This window comes from Acomys minous (genome assembly GCF_964271855.1).
Source record: "Acomys minous genome assembly, chromosome: 15".
Classification (NCBI taxonomy): Eukaryota; Metazoa; Chordata; class Mammalia; order Rodentia; family Muridae; genus Acomys; species Acomys minous.
Genome location: NC_140497.1, coordinates 5,746,425 through 5,770,295, shown reverse-complemented (window position 1 = coordinate 5,770,295; position 23,871 = coordinate 5,746,425). Strand labels below are relative to the sequence as shown.

The 23,871-nt window shown below is 50.7% G+C and overlaps 1 protein-coding gene and 1 long non-coding RNA gene across 2 annotated transcripts in view; one reads left to right on the top strand and one right to left on the bottom strand.

Moving 5' to 3' along the window:
- The window catches only part of COL4A2 (collagen type IV alpha 2 chain), a 133,260-nt gene that overhangs the window by 41,599 nt on the left and 67,790 nt on the right, over positions 1-23,871 (bottom strand). Inside the window, exons 5-12 of the mRNA XM_084759270.1 lie at positions 9,166-9,300; positions 8,572-8,616; positions 5,884-6,000; positions 4,585-4,656; positions 3,830-3,865; positions 3,660-3,722; positions 2,016-2,051; positions 135-176 (exon numbers count right to left, since the gene is read on the bottom strand). Coding sequence (XP_084615396.1) covers positions 135-176; positions 2,016-2,051; positions 3,660-3,722; positions 3,830-3,865; positions 4,585-4,656; positions 5,884-6,000; positions 8,572-8,616; positions 9,166-9,300 — 546 coding nt within the window. The remainder of the gene's footprint in view (positions 1-134; positions 177-2,015; positions 2,052-3,659; positions 3,723-3,829; positions 3,866-4,584; positions 4,657-5,883; positions 6,001-8,571; positions 8,617-9,165; positions 9,301-23,871) is intronic.
- Positions 17,207-19,774, top strand: LOC311584706. Its single transcript, XR_014774977.1, has 2 exons — positions 17,207-17,505; positions 17,982-19,774. It is a non-coding gene; the product is annotated as an uncharacterized lncRNA (long non-coding RNA).

Here is a 23,871-nt window from a genome sequence, read left to right as displayed (position 1 = left end):
TATCTCCTTGATTGACAACTGTGCGGGTGACCTGGCAGTCGACCACCATCTTATGCATACTGGAGGTTTGCATGTCACCTGGACAGCACCAGGTCACCCTGGTAGTGATGGTCAATAGACTGTGTCATCTTTACCTTTTCACCCGTTTCTCCGTAAAAACCAAGTCCTCGGTTGCCCTGGAAACAGGAGATGTCTGTGAGTTTGTATGTCATTTTTAGGAGAAAAGAGACCAAGCTAAACCCTCCCTAAACTTTAAGAGCCAAATGCTCTGCCTGGTCCTTTGCTTAAGGCAGGCCTGAGGAGTGAGTGGAGGAGCCCAGAGCGTTTCTGTTCAGCTGTTAGCACTAAGCTCCCCTCAGACCCATCTGAAGAAGGCTGGAGCTCTCTCAGGTTCTGGGCCTTCTAACTTTAGGCACAGGCCAGATGATGGCCCAGACTCCATATCTGGAGATCACAAGTCATCTCATTTTTGATAAAAACCACCCTGACCTCATATAAACATTTTTTCCTTTGTAATGATTTTAGGAGACTTAACCCAGTTCACATCTCATATTTACGTGGCTGCTCAGATTGTTTTCTGAGGCAAAGGCAGGCTTGTGTCTCAGCCAGTGTTTATCTTACAGTCCCTCTGAGGAGCAGCTGGGCTGGAGTCAGGCCCCCCCCCCCCATGCCTGAGACCAGCGACGCAAGAAGCCACCCCACAAATTCACACGCGCTTTCACACAGCACTCTCTCCCTTTGCCCCCAAGCAGCTGTGCCTCTTTCCCAGGGTCTCTCTATTGCTACAGTGAGCAGGAGTCACACAGGACCCCTCCAAGCCTCTCTCTGCAATCTACCGTCTGCCTCCTCCAGTGCTTAGATATCTTTTGAAAATAAAAAGCAAAGCCTTTAATTAAATTCTGCTTTTCCTGCTTCGCCACCTGGCTGGGAGCTGATATCAAAGCATGGCGGCTAAGCGCGTCCCTACCGCGCTCTCTACTCATAGATGCTTGTCAAAGTTGCCAGGAAGTGACTTGGCCCAGAGTGAGGGGGCTGTTTGTATTCGCAGCAGCCAGGGGAGATCTAAGGCCAGAGCCTGGGCCGGGCCACTGCTTCCGTGGCCTCGCAGCTCTGTGGCTTCCGCTGTCCTTGGCTCTAGGCCCTTCCCACCCTGCTCAGGGCTGTCTGAGGGGGGTCAGTGCGGGGAGAGTGTGGGGGGATATTCAGGAGCCTCCTCAAGTTCCAGCTCCAGCTGGAGGCTCTGTTGGAGGGGATGGGAGCCTGAGGGGTATGTGGGTGGGTGGCAGCCAAGGTTACCAGGGGTCACAGAAATGGGACTGCACATGGAGCAGGCGTGGGAACACAAGAAGACATATGCAGCCGCGGATGGCTCTTCCAGGCTTCCTGCTGGACCCCAAGTGTCTCTGATCAGATATTTTTCTCATCAGCATTACTGAGTCTGGACATCTGTCCAACCTTCTCGGTTATGACAGAGCCTGGTTCTGTTCTCCACGGTTCTAATATCCTACACGCTTGGCTGTGCCTCTCCCCAATATAACAGGTACCCCGCCGTGGATGCGGTGTGGCTCTGGGCTCCAGTCTGACTCAGCAGCACTGGGTAAGCCCCTGGTGCTGACCTTAGGCTCTGGCTGACTCTCACTATATCCAGGTAGGATGAAAGCCACCTACTCCCCTTAAACAAACATAGTGTCCCCTTGGCTACCCTGGACAACTGCACCTGTAGATACGTAGGAGATTGCTCCAATGCACGCCTTTCACCATGGCTCACCAGTGTGATCTGCACACAGCCACAGAGATGCCATGACAATACAAACAGGCAGCACCTGGCATCCTCACATGAGGCCTGGGCCAGGTGTTCAGACACGCCACAGGCTCTATTCCTAAGCACCTAGCCTTAAACTGCACAACAGTCCTCAGCATGAGGTACACCAGGAGAAATTGTCAGCCAAGCTGTTCTCTGAATGCAGACAGAGCCATCAGAGAGCCCTCTCTCACCCACGTCCCCACCAACTTACTGGTTGTCCTTTGGGTCCAGGGGGCCCTCGTGGTCCCTGCAAAAATACAAAGACATGTATGTGTAAGCTCTTTTTCCCCCTCCCAGGACCCAGATGACATCTGCGTGGAGGCCCTGGGAAAACCATCGACTGTCCACTTGGAATAGCACGGTCGGAGCTTCCCACATCTGTCTCAGCAGGATGAAAAGTGAGGAGGAAGGCAGGGGCTCTGTCCTTGGAATGTGAGGCTATCTACCCACAGCTGTTCCTGGCTTGCTTGTGTGCTTTGGGCTTGTGACTTTACCCGAGTCCTTTGTAAGGTTCCAGGCCCTGTGATGGCAGCCAGACTCCTCTGCTCTCCCGTGAGATTCCCAAATGCTCACGGGTGGAGCAGATCTGTAGGTCAGTTCCATACACTGAGTACCTGGATGTGTGCATCCTAAGTCTCTGCACTATACTTATTATTTTATTTATTCAGTGTACTGTGTGTGTGTGTGTGTGTGTGTGTGTGTGTGTGTGTGTATGTGTGTGTGTGTATCTGTGTGTGTGTACAGGTGTGAAGGCCAGTGGCCTTCCTCAGTCACTCGATCATACTCCATCTCCTCATGGCTTGAGACAGGGTCTCACACTAAACCTATCGCTTGCTAACTCAGCTATATTGGTAGTCAGCGAGCTTCAGGAATCCTCCCACCCAGCTCTGTGATTACAGGAGAGTGACACCATCCTCGGCCTTTTGACATAGGGCTGGGTATGGATGGGACTCAGGTCTTTATACTTACACAGAGAGCAAGCAAGTGAGCAAGCGAGCGCGTCACTGACTGAGCTACCTGCCCAGTCCCTGGGAACTCTATTAGAGGAGACCCCGCTAAGCCACAAATTGGTTGCTATGTAAGTGAGGCAGCCACTTGCAGGGAGAGCAGGGGGTGTCCCCGTCCCTCTGTCGCCCTGTCTCGGGTGACTCTGCCACAGTGTTGTGGCATAAAGACTTCCGTCACCCAAGGGTTTTGCAAAGATGAGAATCATACTTACAACTGATTATCACGGTCTGCGGGGAAACTACATGTGCCCGCTCCCAGGCTGTGAGCATGCTGCGCAGACCCAAGCAAGAGCGGCCTGAACCCTGAGAATAAGTTTCTGGGAGAAGGTCACTCACCTGGAGCCAAACTCTCTTGTGTGTCACCTAAGGCCTATTTGTCTCACTGCTACGAAGTGCTCCTAATGAGGCAGAAACCTTCTCATGGCAACCGGCGTGTGCTCCGGGCTCAGTGTGGTGGTAAGAGCAGGCAGGGCTGGGGAAGCATTAGCCTCCTCTCTCTCTTCTCTTGCAAGTCTCTCCTCACCCTGCCTCAGTCCCGTCATACTATTCTGTGTCTTTGCATTGAAGGGAGGCACAGCTGGCGGCTTCTACTCAGTGAGGCGTCTGCCTTTCTAGAGTTGCCATGACCCAGGTGGGATGTACCTGTCACACATGGCCTGTCCCAGAAAAAAAAATCTGTTTTCTTCTTATAGACCTGAGTGGGACATTTGGTTGGGTTCACCTCAGGATGATGGGCCCCTTGCCACATAGTTAATATGAAACCCGGAGAAGCTTATACATGGTGGGAAAAGCCTTAGCCAGGCCCAGTGTCACTCAGAAGTGACTTGACACCCGCCTCAGGGACTTACCGGCCTTCCAGGAGCTCCCACGGGACCCATCTGTCCTATTGGCCCTGGGCGGCCAGGAGGCCCCTGTGGAAGGACAAAGCAAGCATGATTGAAGACAGGCAGCTGGTGTGTCTACTCCAGATGTTTCTAAAGTTCTGCATGGAATAGTCCCTAACGAAAATGTCACTCACCTGGTATCCAACGAGTCCAGGCTCACCAGGCTCACCCTGGTTGAGAGGAAACAAGGGGTTAATTAAGAATTGACTCTGTGTGTGTGTGTGTGTGTGTGTGTGTGAGTGTGAGTGAATGTGAGTGAGTGTGAGTGTGTGTGTGTGTGCATATGGGTGCATGAGTTCATGCAGGCGCATGTGCATGCATGTGAGGTCAGAGGTCAACACCAAATGTCATTCTTCAGGAGACATGCAAACTGTTTTTTGAGACACATTCTCTCATTGGTTTGGAGCTCCCTAAGTAAGCTAGCCTGGACAGCCACTGAACCCCAGGAGTCTGCCTGTCACTACCTCCTCAGTGCTGGGATTGAGTGCAAGACACTGTGTCCTGCTTTTTTACATGGGCTTTAGGACTTTAATTCAGGCCTTCTACTTGCACGGCAAGCCTTTCCCTGACTGAGCAGCCCTGAGCTGCTGAGAGTTACTGGTTCTAAGCATCTTTGGGTTCATCTACGTCTATAGAAGAGCTGGAAATAGGCACGAAGTGCACAAGCCATGACACTGAGGTATTTGGTCTGCTGCGTTGAGAACACGGGGAGATTGAGTACATCTCTCACAGGAATGTGACCCCAATTTAGCCATAGCCTTGTTACCCCATGAACTGTGAATTCCTTCCCTGCATCCCTCCCCACATGCAGAGTTAATTTCTAACTGGCTTTCCTAAGCGCCTTTTCACGGGACCCCTGCGTCCCGGCTCCCGCCCACGGCAAACATACCCTGTACTTGTCTCGGTCTTCTTTAGACAGTGCGTAAGGTTCACCTTTCTGCCCCTTGGGTCCTTGGGGCCCCTGTCAGCAGATGCACCAGAGAAAGAAAAACACAGAAGAGCCTGTTATCTTTCAGCATGGCCATTGGTGACTGTCGGCTCTTGTCTGCAATGCCTAGTGTCCCTCCCCCGTGGGTTAGGTAGGCACCTCCAATACCAACTTCCTCAAAGTCCAACTGTAAGTATGAGGCATTGCATTTCATACCCTTAGAGTTAAGATGGACACACTTTAAAGGATTTAAACTATTTCCAGAACCCCAGACAAATCCTGTGCACTCCTCCCTGGCATAAGCCTGCTATCTTTTCTTCATAACGGTACTGGAGTGCTAGCACTCGATACCGTTAGCAGCTAGAGTCTAATAGCCGTTTAATACAGGAGAGCGGCTTGAATTATGCCAACTCTAAGTGCGTGTTTCCTTTGGATATCTACATGTAAGCAGTGTTTTTCAGTGACATGTGCCTCTTGGTGGTGATACTCAAGCTAGCTAGACAGACACGTTACTCGCGTCACTGAAGCACTGAACCACATGAAGAAGAGACACAGGAAGCAGCAGCTGCAGGATGGAGGTGGACCAGTCAGAGACACCCGCTCACTGCTGGGTGAAGTTGGGGATGCTTACTCATGGCTCCTTCTCACCCCAATGCTTTCAAAGTACAGGGCTTAGCGAAGGAACGTCAGCATAGCCCGGGTTTGCAGATATGGTTCTGAAGGAGCACTTTAGGATTCTCTGCAAGGATCCCAAGAATGAGGTCACAAAATGGACAGTTACAGGAAGGCTCCTGCATCAGAAACGCACTTCTACTGCATATCTGCCTCTTTGTAGATGCCGAAGAGCATGAGTGCCTTCCAGGTCCCCAGGAACCCTAAAATCTAAGTCCTCAGGGCTTAGCAGGCTGTCTGGGCAAGATTCAGGCTTCCTGGTTTCAGTTCTATTATTACAGAAGTCCCTGTTATTTTACTTAGAATATGGGTGGAGATAGTGTGATCCTACAAGACAGTGGGCAAGAATTTACACCAAGCCACGTATCTTCTATCTAATAGTTACTCATGGATAGGGACAATGAACTCGCTTGAACCTGGGACAATCAGAAAAAAAAAGTGGGTGGGAAAAGCATCTTCCATCAGCTTTGATGATGAGGAAGTGGAGCGAAGGCCACACCCCACTGTGTTTGGCCGGTTACACTGGCAGGTGCTTGTCACCCAGACTCCAGGGTAAGGAGAGCACCACACTGTGCTTATTATACTCACAGGGAGGCCAGGAAAGCCTTCAGAGCCAGAAGGCCCCTGTGGACCTGCATCTCCCCTGGTCCCATTGCAGCCATCGTAGCCGGGTCTTCCTCGGGGTCCGCCTTGCCCTGGGTGCCCCTGGGAAGCAGAACAGCGGGTCAACAGTCAAGTTTTCAGGTAATTGATGCATATAACAGCGGCAAGTGTCTTCAAAAGCCACATCCCCAGCACAAATCCAAGGAAAGGATAACTCGCAAAAACGGCCAGAGGAAGGAATGAGATTAAACAAGCAAATGTGTAGATGAGCCTTAAGCAGGTGCAAGGCTGTAGAGGCTGGGTACCACTTCTCATGGGCTTGAAGGAACGTGGCTTCCTCTGCTTTGCTCAGGGCCCTCTCAGCAGGCAGTGGCAAGAGGAAACAAATCCTGAAAGCCTGTACGAGCCATTAGAAGCAGCTGTCGGATGGCTTTACCAGCCTTGCTGAACTGTGGACGGCTAGCCAGAGAGGCCAAGTCTCAAGCAAAGGTGGTGGTGACGCCCGAGGGCTGGGATCAGCTCTCTTTGGTGGTGTGACTGTTTTAATTGTTCTGTTGTTGTCTGAGACGAGGCCTCACTATGTAGCCCAGGCTGGATGCCAACTTCTTGAGGTCCTCCTGCCTCAGTCTCCGAAATGCTGGGATTATAGGTATGCCCTACCACGCCTTGCAAACGTTTAGATTTAGGCATGAATATTAAAACCCTAGGGCACTCAGAGATATGAACCAGGACGGCAACATGGCCAGGCACCTGTGGAATGACCAGGATTGCGCTGAGCTGTCAGACGTGGGACAGAGACAGTAACCGCCAGTTTGTGTTGTGATAGAACAGTCGGCTTTGATATCAAACAGTAGGTCTTTAAGTATATGTTTTCTAATTGTGCAAGTTCTTTAAGTGATGTTTCTTGGCAATGAACCAAACATTTATTCCAAAGTGGTTTCTGAGTCCGTTTGGATACTTTTTTATTTTTTATTTGAGAAATTGAGAAAACTGGGAGAAAAAAAAATCATACACATAGAATGATATTGAAAAATACTAAAATAAAGTTTGTTTCTTTGTGTGTCTCTTTGCATTAGGTGGCCTTGACTTATGCTTGAGTCAGGACTCCCTTTTGGGGCGTCCCTTCTCCTCCTCTCCGCGTAGCTCTCTGGGGGCCTAAGTCAGGACAAGAGGGGCCTCTGGACCTGGTCTTTCAGATACGCCTCAAGGAATTAGCTTTCTACAGCTCCCACCCAAGGGCTGCTGTGCCCTGTGGCATTTCCCTGAAAGACTTCTGCTAAGAAGTAAACATGCTGATGATAAATGAACAGAAACGAGACACATCAGTTTCCATTCCACCCCATAATGTCCCTCCATCGTAATTAACTTGGATTACCAGACCAGACCATCAAGACAGAACTTCTGGGCAATCCAAAGAGTTCCAAGAAGTAGTTTAAAAATGGGCAATTTAGAGTCAGGCTGTTTGTGGGAAAACCATTTTTATGACTTGTTTATCTCTGGAAATGTGTGGATTCTTCACTCTGCTCATTTCCCAAGATCCTAAGTAAGGAGGCAGTTGCCTCCTTCTTCCTGGCTGCAGTATGGTGCAACTCCAAGTCTCCTGGGGCGCCCTCTATGGGCGACACTGAGGACCTGGCCATGTAGGCTGCTAAATATGGCTGCCTTGCTTCTGTCCACTTCCTTCAAGACCATGGGGCTGTGGGTCTGAAGGCACAGAGCTGACTTCCCTTTCCTTCCCTGGATCCCGTTCCCGGTACCAGCCCGGCGAGTGAGGCTGGACCATGTCGCTCCCTGTGTGTACAGTAAGAGAGAAGACACATGCTGCTGGGGCGTAGACATCTGAGAGCGCAGGTGAGGTTCACAAGGCCTGTGTTTCTAGCCACAGCAGCAGACGAAGGAGGCGTGACAGGCCGTGTGACAAACACACTCACCCCTGAGCTCGGGGTCTGGCCAGAAGAGCCTGCCTGGGAGTCTGCTGGGTGGGTGAGTTCTTCGAGTCAGGCTGTTTTTGTTTGGTTTTTGTCACAAGAAGTAAACTAGCTTAAAAAAACAGTTTTATTGCAATTTGAGATTTTTCTCATGAACGAACCAGGCTTCCCTGCCTCCCTCTCTATCTGGGTGTGGTGGGGGTGACCTATTCTATAGCATAGGCTGGCCCCGAACTCGTGGCAATCCTCCTGCCATATCCTCCCAAGTGCTAGGATGAGAGCCGTGAGGCTCTCCTTTTGACTCTGTTCCTGTGTGTTTGTTACGAAGAAGTCGGGCAGCTGCAGCAGCCACTGCAGCCTCCTTCTAGCCTGGTACTTGCTGGCCCACTTAATATTCAGATTGACCCACGTGCCAAGTGAACTCTCAGGTCCCAGTCTTTACAGACCATCCGTGAATCATGCTGTCGCCCTGACTGCTAACAAGGTCTGGTTTTTTGCAAAGTAGACTCAGTTCTGAAGGCCTGTCTCTAAAAGCCTTCAGGAAGCAAACACTTCATCCATTGTTTGTCAGGAATCCAGGAGGAGAAAACCCAGTGTGGAGAACAACCCCACTCCCCACCCCCCATAGCCCCAGTTTGAGGCTGTAAACAGAGACGCCGTCTCGTTTCAAAGGTTTCTTTAAGTTATAAATGCATTGCTTGGAACACACGCGATGTTTAACCGTCTCATCTTCCCAAACACTTACAGGAATTCCATCTGCTCCTGGGAATCCAGAGACGCCTCTTGCTCCCTGTGAAGAAGCAGAACAATTAACAAAAGCAGAAAGGCCTGCTGCCTATCTACAGCAGAGGGCCCCAGCCAGGACCCCTAGTGCCCACCCATAGCAGAGGACCCCAGCCAGGATCCCCAGTGCCCACTCACAGCAGAGGACCCCAGCCAGGACCCCCCAGTGCCCACCCATAGCAGAGGATGCCAGTCAAGACCCCCAGTGCCCACCCATAGCAGAAGACCCCAGCCAGGACCCTCAGTGCCCACCCATAGCAGAGGACCCCAGCCAGGATCCCCAGTGCCCACCCACAGCAGAGGACCCTAGCCAGGACCCCCAGTGCCCACCCATAGCAGAAGACCCCAGCCAGGACCCCCAGTGCCCACCCATAGCAGAAGACCCCAGCCAGGACCCCCAGTGCCCACCCACAGCAGAGGACCGCAGGCAGGACCCCCAGTGCCCACCCACAGCAGAAGACCCCAGCCAGGACCCCCAGTGCCCACCCACAGAACATGACCCCAGCCAGGACCCCCAGTGCCCACCCACAGAACATGACTCCAGCCAGGACCATACCACATCTCCTTTTGGTCCAGTCGGCCCAGGAGCTCCCCGTTCACCCTTGTCGCCTTTACGGCCCTGTAGTCCAGGGAATCCTTGCAACCCGGGGGGCCCATTGTACCCCTGGGTGCCCACTGCTCCTGGCTGGCCCTGTGGGAACAACACATAATCAGGGTCACAGTAGAAAACAAGCACCCACGCATTCTCAGTCCTGTTTTCCAAATAGCACGGCCCATTCTCCAAAATCTACCATTTTCAGGAACGTTATGTAAATGACCATTTTTTCTACCAGGGCCCCGACAGAGGGATCGCTGGCTGTGGCAAGACATCAGACCACGTAAGGAGAAACACGTTCAGTATGAAAACGAGAGTGCTCCATAGTGAGGTTGATGACAAGTGACCAAACGTTGAGTTGCAATGACAGAATCAACTTGGTTTGGCTTCTAAAGGTCTCCTTGGTGTAAAATGCTCCCAATGATTTTCTCCGTGTAATGCATACAAGAGCTACACAAAATGCAGTATACCCATACAACGGAATGTTACCCTGCCTTAAACAGACAGCACTCGACAGAGATGGACTCCGAAGACATACATTGCTTATGAAATAATCAGTAATAAAACACATGAAAGTCTCATTTATGTAACATCATTCAAGGGGTCAAGACCTATCTGCTGTCCCATTTTCAAGCCCCGCGCTGCCCTACGGCTAGAGGGAGGCTTGTGCCTTTGTTTCTGACCTTTCCGCCCATCGCCCCACGCCAGTCTTTATTGTGTGTGTCCTCACAGAGTGTGGAGGGGCTCTCTTCAGTGTCTCCTGGGACTTACGTGAGAGGACAAGTTTTACAAGGGAGGGCATGAGATATGGGGTGGAGGCCACAGAGATGCCCCTCCAGGGACAGCAAGGACCTTATTCAAAGCTGTTCGCCTCCCTCCTCTGCTGGTTCTTCTAGGAGCCATGGGCCTGTGAGCGGAAGAGCCCCATCCATTGAAGACAGAGACTGGTGGGAGAGAGTCAGAGACCCACTCCAGAGCTCAGCCCAAGGGGAGCCTGGGAAAGTCCCTGGGGTTCCACCTGGGTCGGCGCCTGAGTGCTGGCCCTTCTTTCCTAATCTTTCATGCGGTGTCTGCATCATCCAGCCACGCCACACCAGCAAATGCCCAGCCATGGCCAAACGCGTCGGCAGGGAGGGGCAGGCTGAGCACCACGAACAGGTGTGGAGTTCATGCATCTTAGCCCTGTGGAAGAACACTTCAAACATGAGGCTGGTCCCACTGTGTGTCTTCCCACGAGGACAGTCGGCACCGTGGGCTGGACACAGGACCACTAAGCTCACCCCTGTCTCTGAAGCTCTGTTTTGATTGCCGTTTGTTCGTTTGGGAAGAGAACAAGTCTTGGCTCTGACTTTTATGGGTCTTTTCCGGTAACGTTTGTCTTGGTTTAGTTTATGGTGCTGCTATGATCTTGCTTTCCTGGGATTTGCCCTGTGGAGGTCGTCCCCTTGCCAGTGTTTACAGTGACCACCCCAGCAGGATGGGACACTCCTCACAGTGACATCTTTACTGTTCACAGCCTGCAAGTCTGTCTTCCGGCTTAGTCGCTAGCTACCATAGGACCTGCACGTGGAACATGACACAAGACCATCCTCATCCCTCATCTTCAAGCCCTGTTGGAGGAAAGACACAGACCACCCTGCAAACTCATCTTCGCTCCACTGACAGCAGACCCTAACCTGGACTTTTTGGATGGGGTGCCTAACTTTGGGGTAAACCCTAGTCTTGCCTCCTCTGGAGCACGCTCGCACCTCATTCCATTGCACAACCCAGTGGGTTTCCCTCACTCACAGGTCTGCGCGACCCTCACCTTTATCTAGATCCAAAATACGTTCGCGGCCTCCGAGGGAAATCCAGACCCAGCAAGCAGCCCCTCCCACTTTCTCCCCTAGTCTCAAGCAGCCACGGTTAGCCTTCTGTCTCTGTGGTTCCCTCTTCCAATAGTCAGCAGAAATGAAATCACATGATTGAGACCTTTCGAGTCTGGCTTCTTTCACTCAACACAATGCATTGGGTGCTCATCTACACTGAGGGAGGGGCCAGTACTTCACAGTCATGGCTGAATGTAATTCCACTGTGTGGAGATGCCTCGGTCGGTCCTTTCATCTACTCTTGGGCCTATTTGAGTGTCTCCTTTTTTGGTTATTTCTATATATGTATGTGCCATAGACACACCTGGAGGTCAGGAGGAGCTTGGTGGAGTTGGTTCCTTCCTTCTACCTTTACGTGGGCTCTGTGGCATTAAACCCAGGGCCCTGGTTGCAGTGTAAGCTCCTTTGTTTGCTGAACCAGCCTGTTATGTTGACCAGCCGTGCTATGAGCACGGGTGTCAAACACCCGCCTGAGGTCCCCTTGCCAGCATTTGGTGTCTGACCCCTGAACTCAATGGATCTCATGACAACTCCACATTTACGTTTCTGACTAGACTTTCTCCTCAGGGGCTGCACCACCCTTCACTTTACAGCCCTACCAGAAACCCTCCCATTTCGCTTCATCCCTCACCAACATGTATTTTCTTCTTCTCTGGCTCTAGCCAGTCCTATCAGTTTTGAGCGGCTTCTTCTAAGGGGTGTGATGGACTGGAACATTCTATAGCATGCAGGGCAGGGGGAGGGGTGTCTGGGAGAGAATGTGGGTTGGCCCCTGACGTCCGGGACTAGAACCCTGCCTTGTGGGGTAACCAGGCATTTGTGCACAGCCTCAGTGTGCTCCTGAGGTGTCTTTGGATCTGCAGGCTGGGGCTTTCCCCAGGATGTCCTGGCTGGTGGGGAAGTGCGCCGTGGAGTGTAAGAGCAGCTGCACCGGCAGGTGTGGGAGGGAGGGTTTCCCTTTGTGCTAATCAGTGGCGGCAGCCACTTCCATCCTCTGGAAAAGTCCAGCTCAGAAAACCTATTTCTATATCCTCCTCTCCTTGTGTAAAGAGGTTAAAAATAAACTGTCTCGAGAGAAGGTGTCTACACACCAGCCTCCAACCTCCCAAATCCACAGAGCTCTTCAAATTCCTGCAATGTTCTTGAAAATCTTCCCACGGCTCCTATCCATAGGGCAGAGACACAGAGTATGTCTTACAAACCTGCAGACAGGGCCAGGCGTGGTGGCACACCCAGCATTCTGGAGGCAGAGGCAGGTGGATCACTGTGAGTTCAAGGCCAGCCTGGTCTACAAAGTGAGTCTAGGACATCCAAGGCTACGCAGAGAAACCCTGTCTCGAAAAACGAAAAAACAAAACAAAACAAAACAAAACAAAAAACATACCTTCAGACACTTTTCAAAGGACCTATAAGAGCACGTGTGTGCCCCCCACCTCTGTCCCATCCTATCCACAGGGGTGGGCCTCCTAGGGTGTGGGGCAATGAGGGCCGTCACTCCACAGAGCGTCGCCCAGAGGTGAGGTGGCTCCCCTGAAGTTTAGTAGCAGCAATCCCACTCTGTCCCCGTGGTCATAGCTGAACACCGGCGGGGAGGAGCCATAACTGGGTTCGGAAAGGCCCATCGTTGAGGGCTGTCTGCCTCCCTGTGTCTCCCTGTGGGGCCACCCCAACCTCAAGAGGACTTCGCTAGAAGTACAGTGCCCTGGGAACCCTGACCCTGCATTTCCCAGGGTCCCTAGAGGATCTTGTGTGCATTGCTGTGGGGATGGAACCCTGTCCAGCACGGCTGGTCTCCCCTCCACTGGGCGCTTATGGGAGGAGATGGTTATCTTTTAGTAAGAAAAATCTCTCTAGGACTAAGCAGTTGTTCAGAGCAAGACCTGGCTTATAGAATCACGTAGAGGGAAAAAAAAAACCCTCATCATATCATCTAAATATTAACTTTAACCCAGCTTTCTACAAGACAGAATAAACGGGACAGGGATTTGTCCTTTCTCTCCATCACGTGTGGTGTGTGCCTGAGTCACCGGTCACTTTTGGTGGAGGGTAAGGCCAAGCTCAGAGCCTCTATGGTTATGAAAGAGGGTGCTTAGGATTCCAAGCCTCCGAGAATGCTCCTGAATCTGGAAAAAGTTCACATCTGGAAACAGGGCAAAGTGTCACCAAAATGTAAGTAACTGTGCGACTGACATTGTGACAAAGGCCCAAACACCGGCCTCCAAGGACAGAACCTGCCCATCCCCTCACCCCCACACCAGGATGTTCAGTCCCACTGCAGCGTTTCCGTGTGGAGCAGAACAGACTCCCTGTGACGCAAAGCAGAGGCTGAATGGTAGGAAATCCCCTCTCCTTCCTAAATTGACTCTCCCGGCCTCACCTTTCATGGGCACCGGCCACAGACTGTCCTACCCTCCCCAGCTCCTTGCAGACTCTCTCTTCCTCTGAGGGCAGTAGACCATGGCTCTTGGTGATCCTCCCCACCCCCCGGGGGATTCCTAAGTCCTAGGGAGTTTTGTTGAGCTGATGGCACACACTGGAAACCACATGAGCTGGCTGCAAACACAGGAAGAGGCTCCTTCTTCAGGATCCAGGGAATGTTACCTCAGGACTTAGAACCTGCCTATTGCTCATGAGCATGGGCAGCTCACACCTGTGAATGCGTTAGGTCAACTGGCAGGGTGAACCGAAGAGGACCAACCTCACAATATTGGACTTGTTACATGACATAGGGTGACAAGGAGCTTAGAGCGACTTTCCAAAACTATTTAACAGCTTGCAGTTAACAAAGTAAGTAAGCCCTGGCTTGGTGAAATGGCTCAGGCATTGAGAGCACCTGCTCTCAAGGCTGACGTCATCAGAGGTCCACACCTGGGACATACATGGTGGAAGGAGAGAACTGACTCTGGCAAGCTGACCTCTGACCTCACACACATACATGGCACGTGTGTGTACCCCTCCCCCACAGGCAGGTAAGTAAGTAAATAAAGAGAGAAAATCCACATGCAATGAAGCAAACTTCCAGCTTCCCTCTCAGGACTCCACTCAGGAATATCCACTTAAAGTGGACCAGACTCAAAAGAGAAGGATAAAAAACAAACAAACAAACAAAAACCCAAATCAACAACCATTAGCACCAACAAAGCAGACAAAAGAAAACATTACAGAGAAAGTTTTTGAAACTTTGGGATTGTGAAATATTTCTTAGGCACAAAAATCACACACACACACACACACACACACACACACACACACACACACACACAAATAGTTGACAAGATTATAAAGTTTGAGTCTCCAAATAATGTTGAAAATAAAAGGCTCAGCTGGGCATGGTGGCGCCTAACTTTAATCCCAGCACTCGGGAAGCAGAGGCAGGCGGAGCTCTATGAGTTCGAGGCCAGCCTGGTCTACAAAGCGAGTTTAGGACAGCCAGGGCTGTGATTGAGAGAAACCCTGTCTTGAAAAACCTAAAAAACAAAACAAAACAAACAACAAACAAACAAACAAAACAAAACAAAAACAAAAAAAACCTAAAAAAAGAAAAAGAAAAAAAAAAGAAAAAGAAAAGAAAGAAAGAAAGAAAAAAGAAAATAAATGGCTCCACATTAGTCAAGTCTGGCCTGAACTGGATGGGGGTTCCCTGCCTATGATGCACAGAGCACACACAGGGCACAGGACAAACTGCCCCAGGAAGCATGGTGGTTGGTCTCAACTTCTCTCCTAAGCAGCGATCAGCATCTGACTGGCACCTCTCCCTCCACAGGCTGCCTGCTGAGCGGCTGGCTGCTCCCGCACTGGTATCTGGCTCTGTCTTACTCACAATTCACGTTCTTTCCCCCCTCCGCTCCCCCAGTTCTATTTTTAGAACATTTTCCTTCTGTTTTTGTGGTTTTTGAGGCTTGAGCCCAGGGTCTGGCACCTGTGAAACAAGTGCTCGGCCACTGGGCTGTGAGATTCAGCCAAGGAGGCGGCCCTTCAAAGAAGGCCTGCCACCTTCATCTGTCCCAGCCCCATCCAGGCCCGAAGCCCCCTGAAGCCTTTCCAGAAATCTTCCCTCTTGCCTTAGCTCTTCACCAGCCCCGCGGAACTTCTGACTGTTGGCTCCATAGAGGGCTCGGCCTATCTGTGTAGGCAGCAACAGACAGAACGCTGCCCGGGCCCTCGCGATGACGTCATCAAGGAGACCACCCAGACTCCTGGAAGGAAGCCTGTGTATCAGACCGCGCTCAGCATCTGATTAGATAATGAAATATTATGGACAGCTGAAGTTCGGGTGAGGCAGGACTCTGGAATGCCGGGCGCTCCTCCTCCAGGGAGGTCGCGGGTGCTGGTAATGTCTGAACCTGGCTGCTTTGAGGAGCTGAACATGCTCAGCAATGGGTAGGACCGGGGTGGAACCACTAAGGTTCGGGGCGTGGGGGCGGTTCACAGTTGCAGAGAATAAGGGGTGTGTACCGACACCAATCTGCAGGAATCTGAAAAAGGGGGAATTTTAACGTTTACCAAGTATGTCAAATGTGAAAACTTGAAAACAGATTGCTGGTGAGAACAGGGCCGTGGGTGATATTGCAGTTCCAGTGGTCAACACCAGGTGGCAGTCAGCCTCAGCCTCGAGCAGTGTCTGGAAACCCCGCCCTCTCTGACTCGAAGGCTTTGAGCCTCTCTGGGGTCATATGACTCATCTCTTGGGGACAGAGGGCAAATCCTTCATTGGTGATGGGGTGCTACCCTCCCTTGGGGACAATCCTGATGAAAGCTGTGGCTGCCTGATTCCAGCCAGTCCAAGGGGCTATCGCATCTCATTTCCCCTAGACAGGGAGGGTGAACTCAGCAACTCATAATGCTTTCCCCTTCAATCCTGTTAAAGGAAAATGTGCTAAGCATTGACACTGGGAGCCTTCTGGACCCATGCCTACCCAGTGGCCCACACAACAGTGACTTCAAGTGACATTAGATCCAATTCCTCCCGGGGCTGAGTCAGAACATATCTCACAGGCCTGGACCCGGGACAGTGTCTGCTTGGAGTCATTTCCAGCTTTGCTAACACATTAGATTTTAATTCCTGCAAAGCCCAGGAGCACATATTGTTATTATGCTCCTTCTCTTGGGGGAAACTGAGGCATGGGTGTGGTCAACCAACCTTGTACATCCTGGAAGAGGTGAGTTCACACAGGAGATGGCCCCATGGCTGTGGAGACCCACTGGCAGCCTGGGTACGCTCACTGCAGACAGGGGCTGAGGCGTGAGACCAGGCAAGGCAGGGCAGGCATGACTAATGGGCGCAGCTTGGGGAAGAAGAGTAGTCAGCCATATAGGTCAAGATGAAAGGGTATAAAAGTGACTCCCTAACCGAGGCTGAGAGGCTAGGAGAGGGACCGCAGGCAGTGGACAGCCCGCAGGTGGAAAGAGTGCATGGGTGGATGAGGGTAGTGCTGATGACCACACAGGCTACTTGACCACCACAACCTATCTGAGAGGGCAGGACAATGTCTCAATCTTTGAATGGCTTGAACTCCTTGCCCGGAGTTGAAGGAGCCACCATAAGGCACCTAAGTGTGTGTCACTTCTGTTGGAGGTTGGTCTGATGTATTTTGATGCTAATTACTGCTTGCTGTTTCTGTGACTCACCTTGCCTAAGAGCCTAACCTGTTTGACCAACAAAAGGTCACACCTGGGCAGGGCAAATGGGATAGGTGTGGCTAAGGTTCCAGGGCTTGGAGAGACAGAGAGAATCTTGGGAGGAAGGACGGAATGGAAGAGAGGAGGGGAAGAAGGAGGTTGTCTCATGGGTGAAGTGGAGGAGAAGCACATGGCCAGCGTGGATGGAGGATTTGGCCCAGATGATGATAATTAGCAAGTATTTGGGATTGCGGATGGGAGGTAGCTTGATAGAAATTATTAGAAGCAGATGGCATGGGATTGGGGCAGGTATACCTGCCCCACTATGGGAAATAGTTTAGGAGATTAATATCTACCCTGTCCCAAGTTAACTAAGGCTATTTAACAATATAACAGGGATCTGTGTCCCGATTGATTGCTAGCGGGTTAGAAAATACTGCTGTAATAATAATTATAGGCCTAGTGAGAAACATTATCAGGGCACACTGGTAAAAAATAACCACAACACACTTTGAACAAAAAGCTTGAGAACACCTCCTACTGAGAGACCTCACCTGGGACTGGGTAAGCCCAGCCGTGAAGGGCCTGGGGGAGGGCGTGGCCGGATGCTGGGACAGCTCTGGCATTCCCCATCCCCGTTTTCTCACATCCACGTGGCCTCTGCGATGCTCTTGCTTGTTTATTTGACTTGTTTTTGTTTTTATTTTTTTTGAGACAGGGTTTCTAGCTCAGACTGCCCTCAGACTTGCTACATAGCCAGAGATGATTTTGAACTTCTCATCCTACAGTCTCTGCCTCTCCTGGGATTACAAGTGTAAGTCCCCACGCCCAGTTTACACAGTGCTAGGAATCAAGCCCAGGGCCTTGTGTGTGCTAGGCAAACACTATTAACTGAGCCATATTCCCAGTCCCAGCCCCACCCCATCCGTTGCTGGAGCTAGAACCGGCATCCCTGCACATGTTAGGCCAGCACTCGGCCACTGGGCTACACTCCAGCCTTGACCCTAGAAGTTTGAATCTGGGGAGGTCAAATAGTCCACATTAAATCACAAGCAGCCTCTCTTCCCTGCACCTTTAGAAGGGTCTGCTCTCTGGGTGGGGGTGTCCCACAGTAAGACCCTCCAGTCCTGAGGGCAGCGCTCTCCCATAGAGTCACTCTACCACAGTCCCAGCGCTCAGGCTAAACTTGTCTCTGAGCGCTGACTAAGAGGCTGATCTCAGAGCCAACTAATAAGGCTCTGCGAGTGACTCCCCGGAGGCCCTGCACTTCCGTCCTCTGTTCTTCTTTAGGATGACCCTTCTGATGACACTGAACATGCCTCCCAGAAGAAAACAGACCACAGGAGACCAGTCTCCCAACTAGTCTGTGGGAAGCCAGTGGATGGCTCAGCTATGCAGACGGGAGACCCAAGACTTGGTGACATCCTTCTGCGTTCCAGAGAGTGTGACTCAGTGACTCAGCAGGGCATGTCCTTGGGACACAGGGGAATTTCTTTTTTCTTCTTTCTTTCTTTCTTTCTTTCTTTCTTTCTTTCTTTCTTTCTTTCTTTCTTCCTTTCCTTCCTTCCTTCCCTCTCTCCCTCTTTCCTTTCCTTCTTTCTATGAAACAGTGCTTTGTGTAGCTCAGCCAGCCTCGAGCTCACCCTGAGGCAACGGATGACTGATCTTCTGATCCCCCTACTTTATGTGTATGAGTGTTTTGCCTGCCTCCATGTATATATGTGCACCGTGTGTATGCCATGCCCAAGGAGGCCCAGAGAGAGTGGTGAATCCCTCAGAGCTGGGGTTATGGATGGTTGTGAGCAGCCGCGTGCAAGAGCAGCTAGCACGCTTAACTGCTGAGCCGTCTCCAGCTCTCCACCAATTCTTTCCTTCTAATGACATTTAAATTCTTTATTTTTAATTTAATTTAATTTTATGTGTATGGGTGTTTTGTCTGCGTGTTTGTCTATGCACCACTTTAGAGCTTGGTGCTCCTGATACTAAAGAGAGTTTTAGATCTCTTGGAACTAGAGTTAACAGATGGTTTCCAGCTGCCTTTAATGGTGTGTGTGTGTGTGTGTGTGTGTGTTTAAAGAAGAAAAGTAGGTAGTGATTTTCTTCAAAAAAATGGCAGTAGACCCCAAGAACGGCTCACTCTATTATGGATCTTCCTGCTCATCAGTGTGACAAGGGTTGTGACCTCCCAGGGGAGCAAGATGGGAGTCAACCTTAGCCGCCAAGGAGAAGGTGCACCAGGGACCCCAAGCAGGATTTCCATTGCAGATGCTGGCTTTCTTTGGCATTTAGGATATCCTTTACAAATGACCTAGGCCTTTTCAAGAGACTATTTCTACAAGAGGCCATGTACTCATGATGTGTGTGGCATACATGCACACATGTGCCTGTCCTCAGCTTCCATGGGTTCCCTTCTGCATCTTAACTTGATGTGCAGGAGCCTGTCTGCTCACTAATAGCCCTTCATACCTAGGCAGCCCCACCCAGGTTCCCAGGGATGGTCCAGCGAGGTCAGCTTGGCTAGGCTGGTGTGCTGGGGAAACCTCAATAGTGAGACCACTCATGCCCACAGGATAGCCACAATGGCAGAAGTGTGCAGAGCAGTGGAGGGGCAACCCATGAACCCCCCCTGACTTCCCATGGCCAGTGGTGACTGTGGGTCTCTTACTTCGTGGAACTTGTGCTCCTCACTCAGAAATGACCTGGGCGCCTTCCAAAGCCACTTCCTCTTTCCCATCCATAATTTGAGCCAGGGAGAGTTGCTCTTGCTGTCCCTTGGACCAAATGCTCTTATCAAGGGTGAGCAGCTGAGCCTCCCGCCCTGCTCTGCACTGCCTTCCACCTCAGACCAGCTTTTCTCCTGGGTGCTGGCTCGGGGGTCCACCAGCTGTAACTCTGGAGTCAGCCAAACCCAATTCTTGTCCTGAAATCCTGGTGGGACACCTCACTTGCTCACAATGTCCCCTTTCCCTCTTGGACATCTGCCCAAGCATCCACAGATCCCTAACCGCAGAATGTCTAAATTTGCCTCTGGCCCTATGTCCTACAATAACCCCGAATCTCCCTTTTCTTTCTCCTAAGACAATCCCCAGAGCCCAATTCTGGACAAGTAGAGACATTGCCGGTGTTTGGCTTACATCCAAGGACCTGGCGCTCTTGTCCTGCATTTATCCACTCTGTCCTGTCCTCTCCTGTCATTTCCTCCAGGGCCCATCACCTCCTGCTTCAGGCCTTGGAATAACCCGTTAGCTAGCTCTGTGTCCCCTCTCCCCAACAACTCCCTGCTATCCCCTTTGCTATACCCATGCGGTCACTCTAGAAGTCAAGAGAATGTGTGTGCTGTGTCAAACTTAAACCGGTACAGTCCCTCTGGCCACTATGGAGCCCCATGGAACTTCCTGTGTGTTTTAATGCTAACCAATTTCTAAAGATGCCCTAATGTTGGACACATTTTCTTTTTCCTGGAAAGGCTGCTCGTTGCTTCTTCTCTGAGCTGACATTGGAATAAGTCCTCTGGTCTGCTCCTAGGTTCTTAGCTGCTCTGTACGCTCCCCTATACCCCTTCTGCACCTGTTTTGCATCGTGAGGGGTCCAGTGCTGTGCTTGGGCCACAGGACCCTTGGGGATGAGAACGGTGTGGTTGCACCTTGGCTAGATATTTGACATGACTTCTGTTCACCCTCATCCGGCTGCTCCATCAGCTGCCTGTAATGCCCAGGAAGCATGCCCTTGTAACAGCTCTGTCCTTACCCCCTCCCCCCACCCCACAGCATGACCACTGGGGTGTGCTCCCAGGACTCTGAAGGCCTTGACATGCAAGCAGAAAAGCCCACTAGAGTCCTGGAGGCTAAGCAAGCACGGAAGACCAGGCTTCACTCTTCTTCTAGGAAGCAAGACACCTGAGCAGTCAGCTGCTTACAAAGGAGCTCATCAGTCTCAGGAGAGATGTCTGCCTGCCGCCTGCCTGCCTTCTGGTGTATCCATTGCACACGCATGTGCCTACGCCTCTCTCCATCATCTGTCAATCATCATCCTGGGATCTACCACCTGTAGCTATCTCTGTCACCTGCCCATTTGCACACAGATGTGCACACATGCAGGTGGGCTGTTATATGTGCCTTACATTTAGAAGGTGTGAAAAAAAATACCTAAAAAAAGAAAAAGCATGAGAGAGGGCAAAATGTTGCCGTTCTACTGACAGCTGGCTTTGGGCTAGTCGAAGGGTGAGGTGGCTTTTGTGACCAGAAAGCTGGATGGACTGAGTTCAATCTCTGAGACCCACATAAGAGTGGAAGGAGAAAACTGACTCCACAAAGCTGTCCTTGACCTCTATGGGCAGCCCGTGGCACGCACCGACCCACTGTCATCTTGTAAACACAGAGTAATAAGTTTAAAAGGCTGACTCCCAATGGTACGAGGGAAAGCAGCTGACTTTTTTGGAAATCACAGTGGCCCACATGGACTAGAACAGTGACTGAGTCACAAAGCTGGGTTTTCAAGGTTCTCAACCTTCCTAATGCCTCGGCCCTTTAGCACACTTCCCCACAGGCTGAGCCCCGCTGCTCTAGATTAACAATCCCTCAGGATACAAGTGGTGGTCAGCAAAACCACCCAAGCTGTCAGCAAGGACGGCTGTATTCAGAAAGGAACAGGACCGGGTGTCTTCTAAAACGAAGGTGGACTTTGAAGAAGCTAAAAAAAAAAAAAAAAAAAAAAAAAAAAAAAAAAAAGTCTGCGTGTTCATTCCCATGGGCAGGCAGACATGCAAACAAAACCCTATTGTTCCAGAAACACCTCACGTCAGGCCTCCCGTGACCACAGCGAGAGCCCCTTACTGGAGTTTGTGCGGCACATGTTATATTATGCTCCATGTTGCTTCTGTCCTTGTTCACTGTAAAATACACAGGTCAGACCAACTTGAGCTGGTGCGGCTCCCCTGAGCAGCCTGTGCTGACGCTGTGGGCGTGAGAAGGGTGCCCCCACTGCACTGGGGCTCTATGAAGACACTGCCTCATTCTGCCCCGTGACAGAGAACCAATACCCACTGTGAAACCAACACGAGAAATGAAGTTGGAATAAAGGGAAAAACGGAACAACTGGATGTAAAAGTTGGCCGTAAAAACCAAAAGCTGCTGAAGCCAACTTCATGGTTTGGAAAGAACTGGAAATGCGTGGGCGTGTGCTCAAGGCCTGAGGAAAATTCCGGAAGTCCAGCAGATGCTTTCTGTTAGGATGCATTGGAAGCCCCCCGAGGGCTGTATCTCCTTCTTGGGAAAACAAGTCAATTTAAGAGACGCGCTTCCTGCTTAAGCAGTTTTCTGCTAAACTCACAAAATGCAAAGCTTGGCGGCATGGTGAACTCCAGACCTTTCCCAGGGAGCCCAGAGCACTGCCTTTGAAAATCCTTGAAGGGCTCAGTGATCGAGGGTGGACGTCCCATTCGCTGGGCTTTCTGCTCTCTTATTTAAGGGTCTCACTCAGCTGGAGGTGGTTTCTCCAGGTTTGGCAGTGGTGAACCGTTCCCTCTTTGGGAAGGTAATGTCAGAGTCACAGTGGCCGTTTTTCTTGGTTTCGGGTGTTTTCACAGGAGCATTAATAAATAGGGGCTTAGAGTAAAGGCGTCAGAGGTGACCTTAATGCACGATGGACTCCTACTTTCTAGAGACAATATTTGAATACCTATGAAAAAGAACTCTCCACATGGCGTTTCTCCACTGAAGAGTCTCTCTGGAGGGACGGAGGTCTCTACTGAAGAGAAGGTTAGTGAATTGATGCCCCGAAAACATCTCGGATGTCATTTAAATATTACATCCCCTGGAGAACTTCCATACAAAAGTTGGTCCAGGAGGTTCGTGGAAGATTTGGTCTTTATAAACAAAATGTACTTTATGAGTAGCTAGGGATGGGAACTACTCACTGGGCAGTGACGGATGAGCTTGCACAGACGTCCCACCTAAAAGCCTGCGAAAGTCTAGAACTCCAGCTGGCTGTGTGCTCTGGAGAGCTAATCAGATTGCTCCACAGGGTTACATGGTTGCTCATGAACCACATTCAAGGACATCGGATTCTCTTAGCCCTGGGGACATTACTCAAGTCACTGAGCATTTTAATGGTTTGTCCTACAGAGGAAACTTCTGAAATGACTAGGCTACAGACGCCAGAGTTGAGCCCCACACAGACCCTGCCAGCATCCAGGCGAGCCTCTTTCCAAGAGGAACAGGTGGCTTATGGCTTTCCTGCCAGGAAGATGATGGGTGCAAACACGACCAGATGAAACTATATTAGGTCAATGGTGTGGAAATCTACATTTTAAACAGTTTCATGTCAACTCTCTCTCCCCAAATGTAAGTGGTTTTTGAAAAGTTCCAAGTTTTTTTTTTCTTGTATTTCTTAAAACATGACTCTGTCACCTAGGGAATATAACACGCCTTGGAGAAGGAACAATTTCACAAGACTAGATTCAACTTAACCCAGTTGTTTTTGTCATTTGTGGGAAAACAACCAAGTTCTGATGTGCAGAACCATAGGTCTGGGGCCAGGCAAGCTGGGGGAAGGGGGGCAGGGGGCGGCTAACTTAAATACCCGCTGCGCTGCGGTAAGCTGCCTTGTCCTTTCCTCACTTCTGCAAGTCAGGATGGAGTGAGTGTCTTTGGCAGGGTCTCAGGTTGACCTATGACAAGTAACACTCAAGTAGGTTTTAAAATTATACAATGAAAGCCAGGTGTGGTGGGGCATGCTTTTAATCCCAGCACTCAGGAGGCAGAGGCAGGAAGATCTTCATGAGTTCAAGGCCAGCCTGGTCTACAAAGTGAGTCCAGGACAGCCAAGGTTACACAGAGAAATCATGTCCTGAAAAATCATATATATGTGTGTGTGTGTGTGTGTGTGTGTGTGTGTGTGTGTATCATGTAGCCCAAGATGGCCTGGAATAGCTATGAAGCCAAGAATGACTCCGCCTACTGAGAGCTAGGATTGCTCTAAACACATGGTTTAATCTCTAATTTTGCAGTGGTGACTTCAGGGAACCGTGGAGTAGGTGGGTAACTAACTTCCTTTGACTTCTCCCCAGGGGCCTCTCATTCTTTCTGCTTCTTAGTCTCCCTGCACAGCTGTTAGCAGAATGCCAGGCTCTCATCGGCCCCATCACAATGTATGCATTCTTTTAATTTTACTGCCCAAAAAA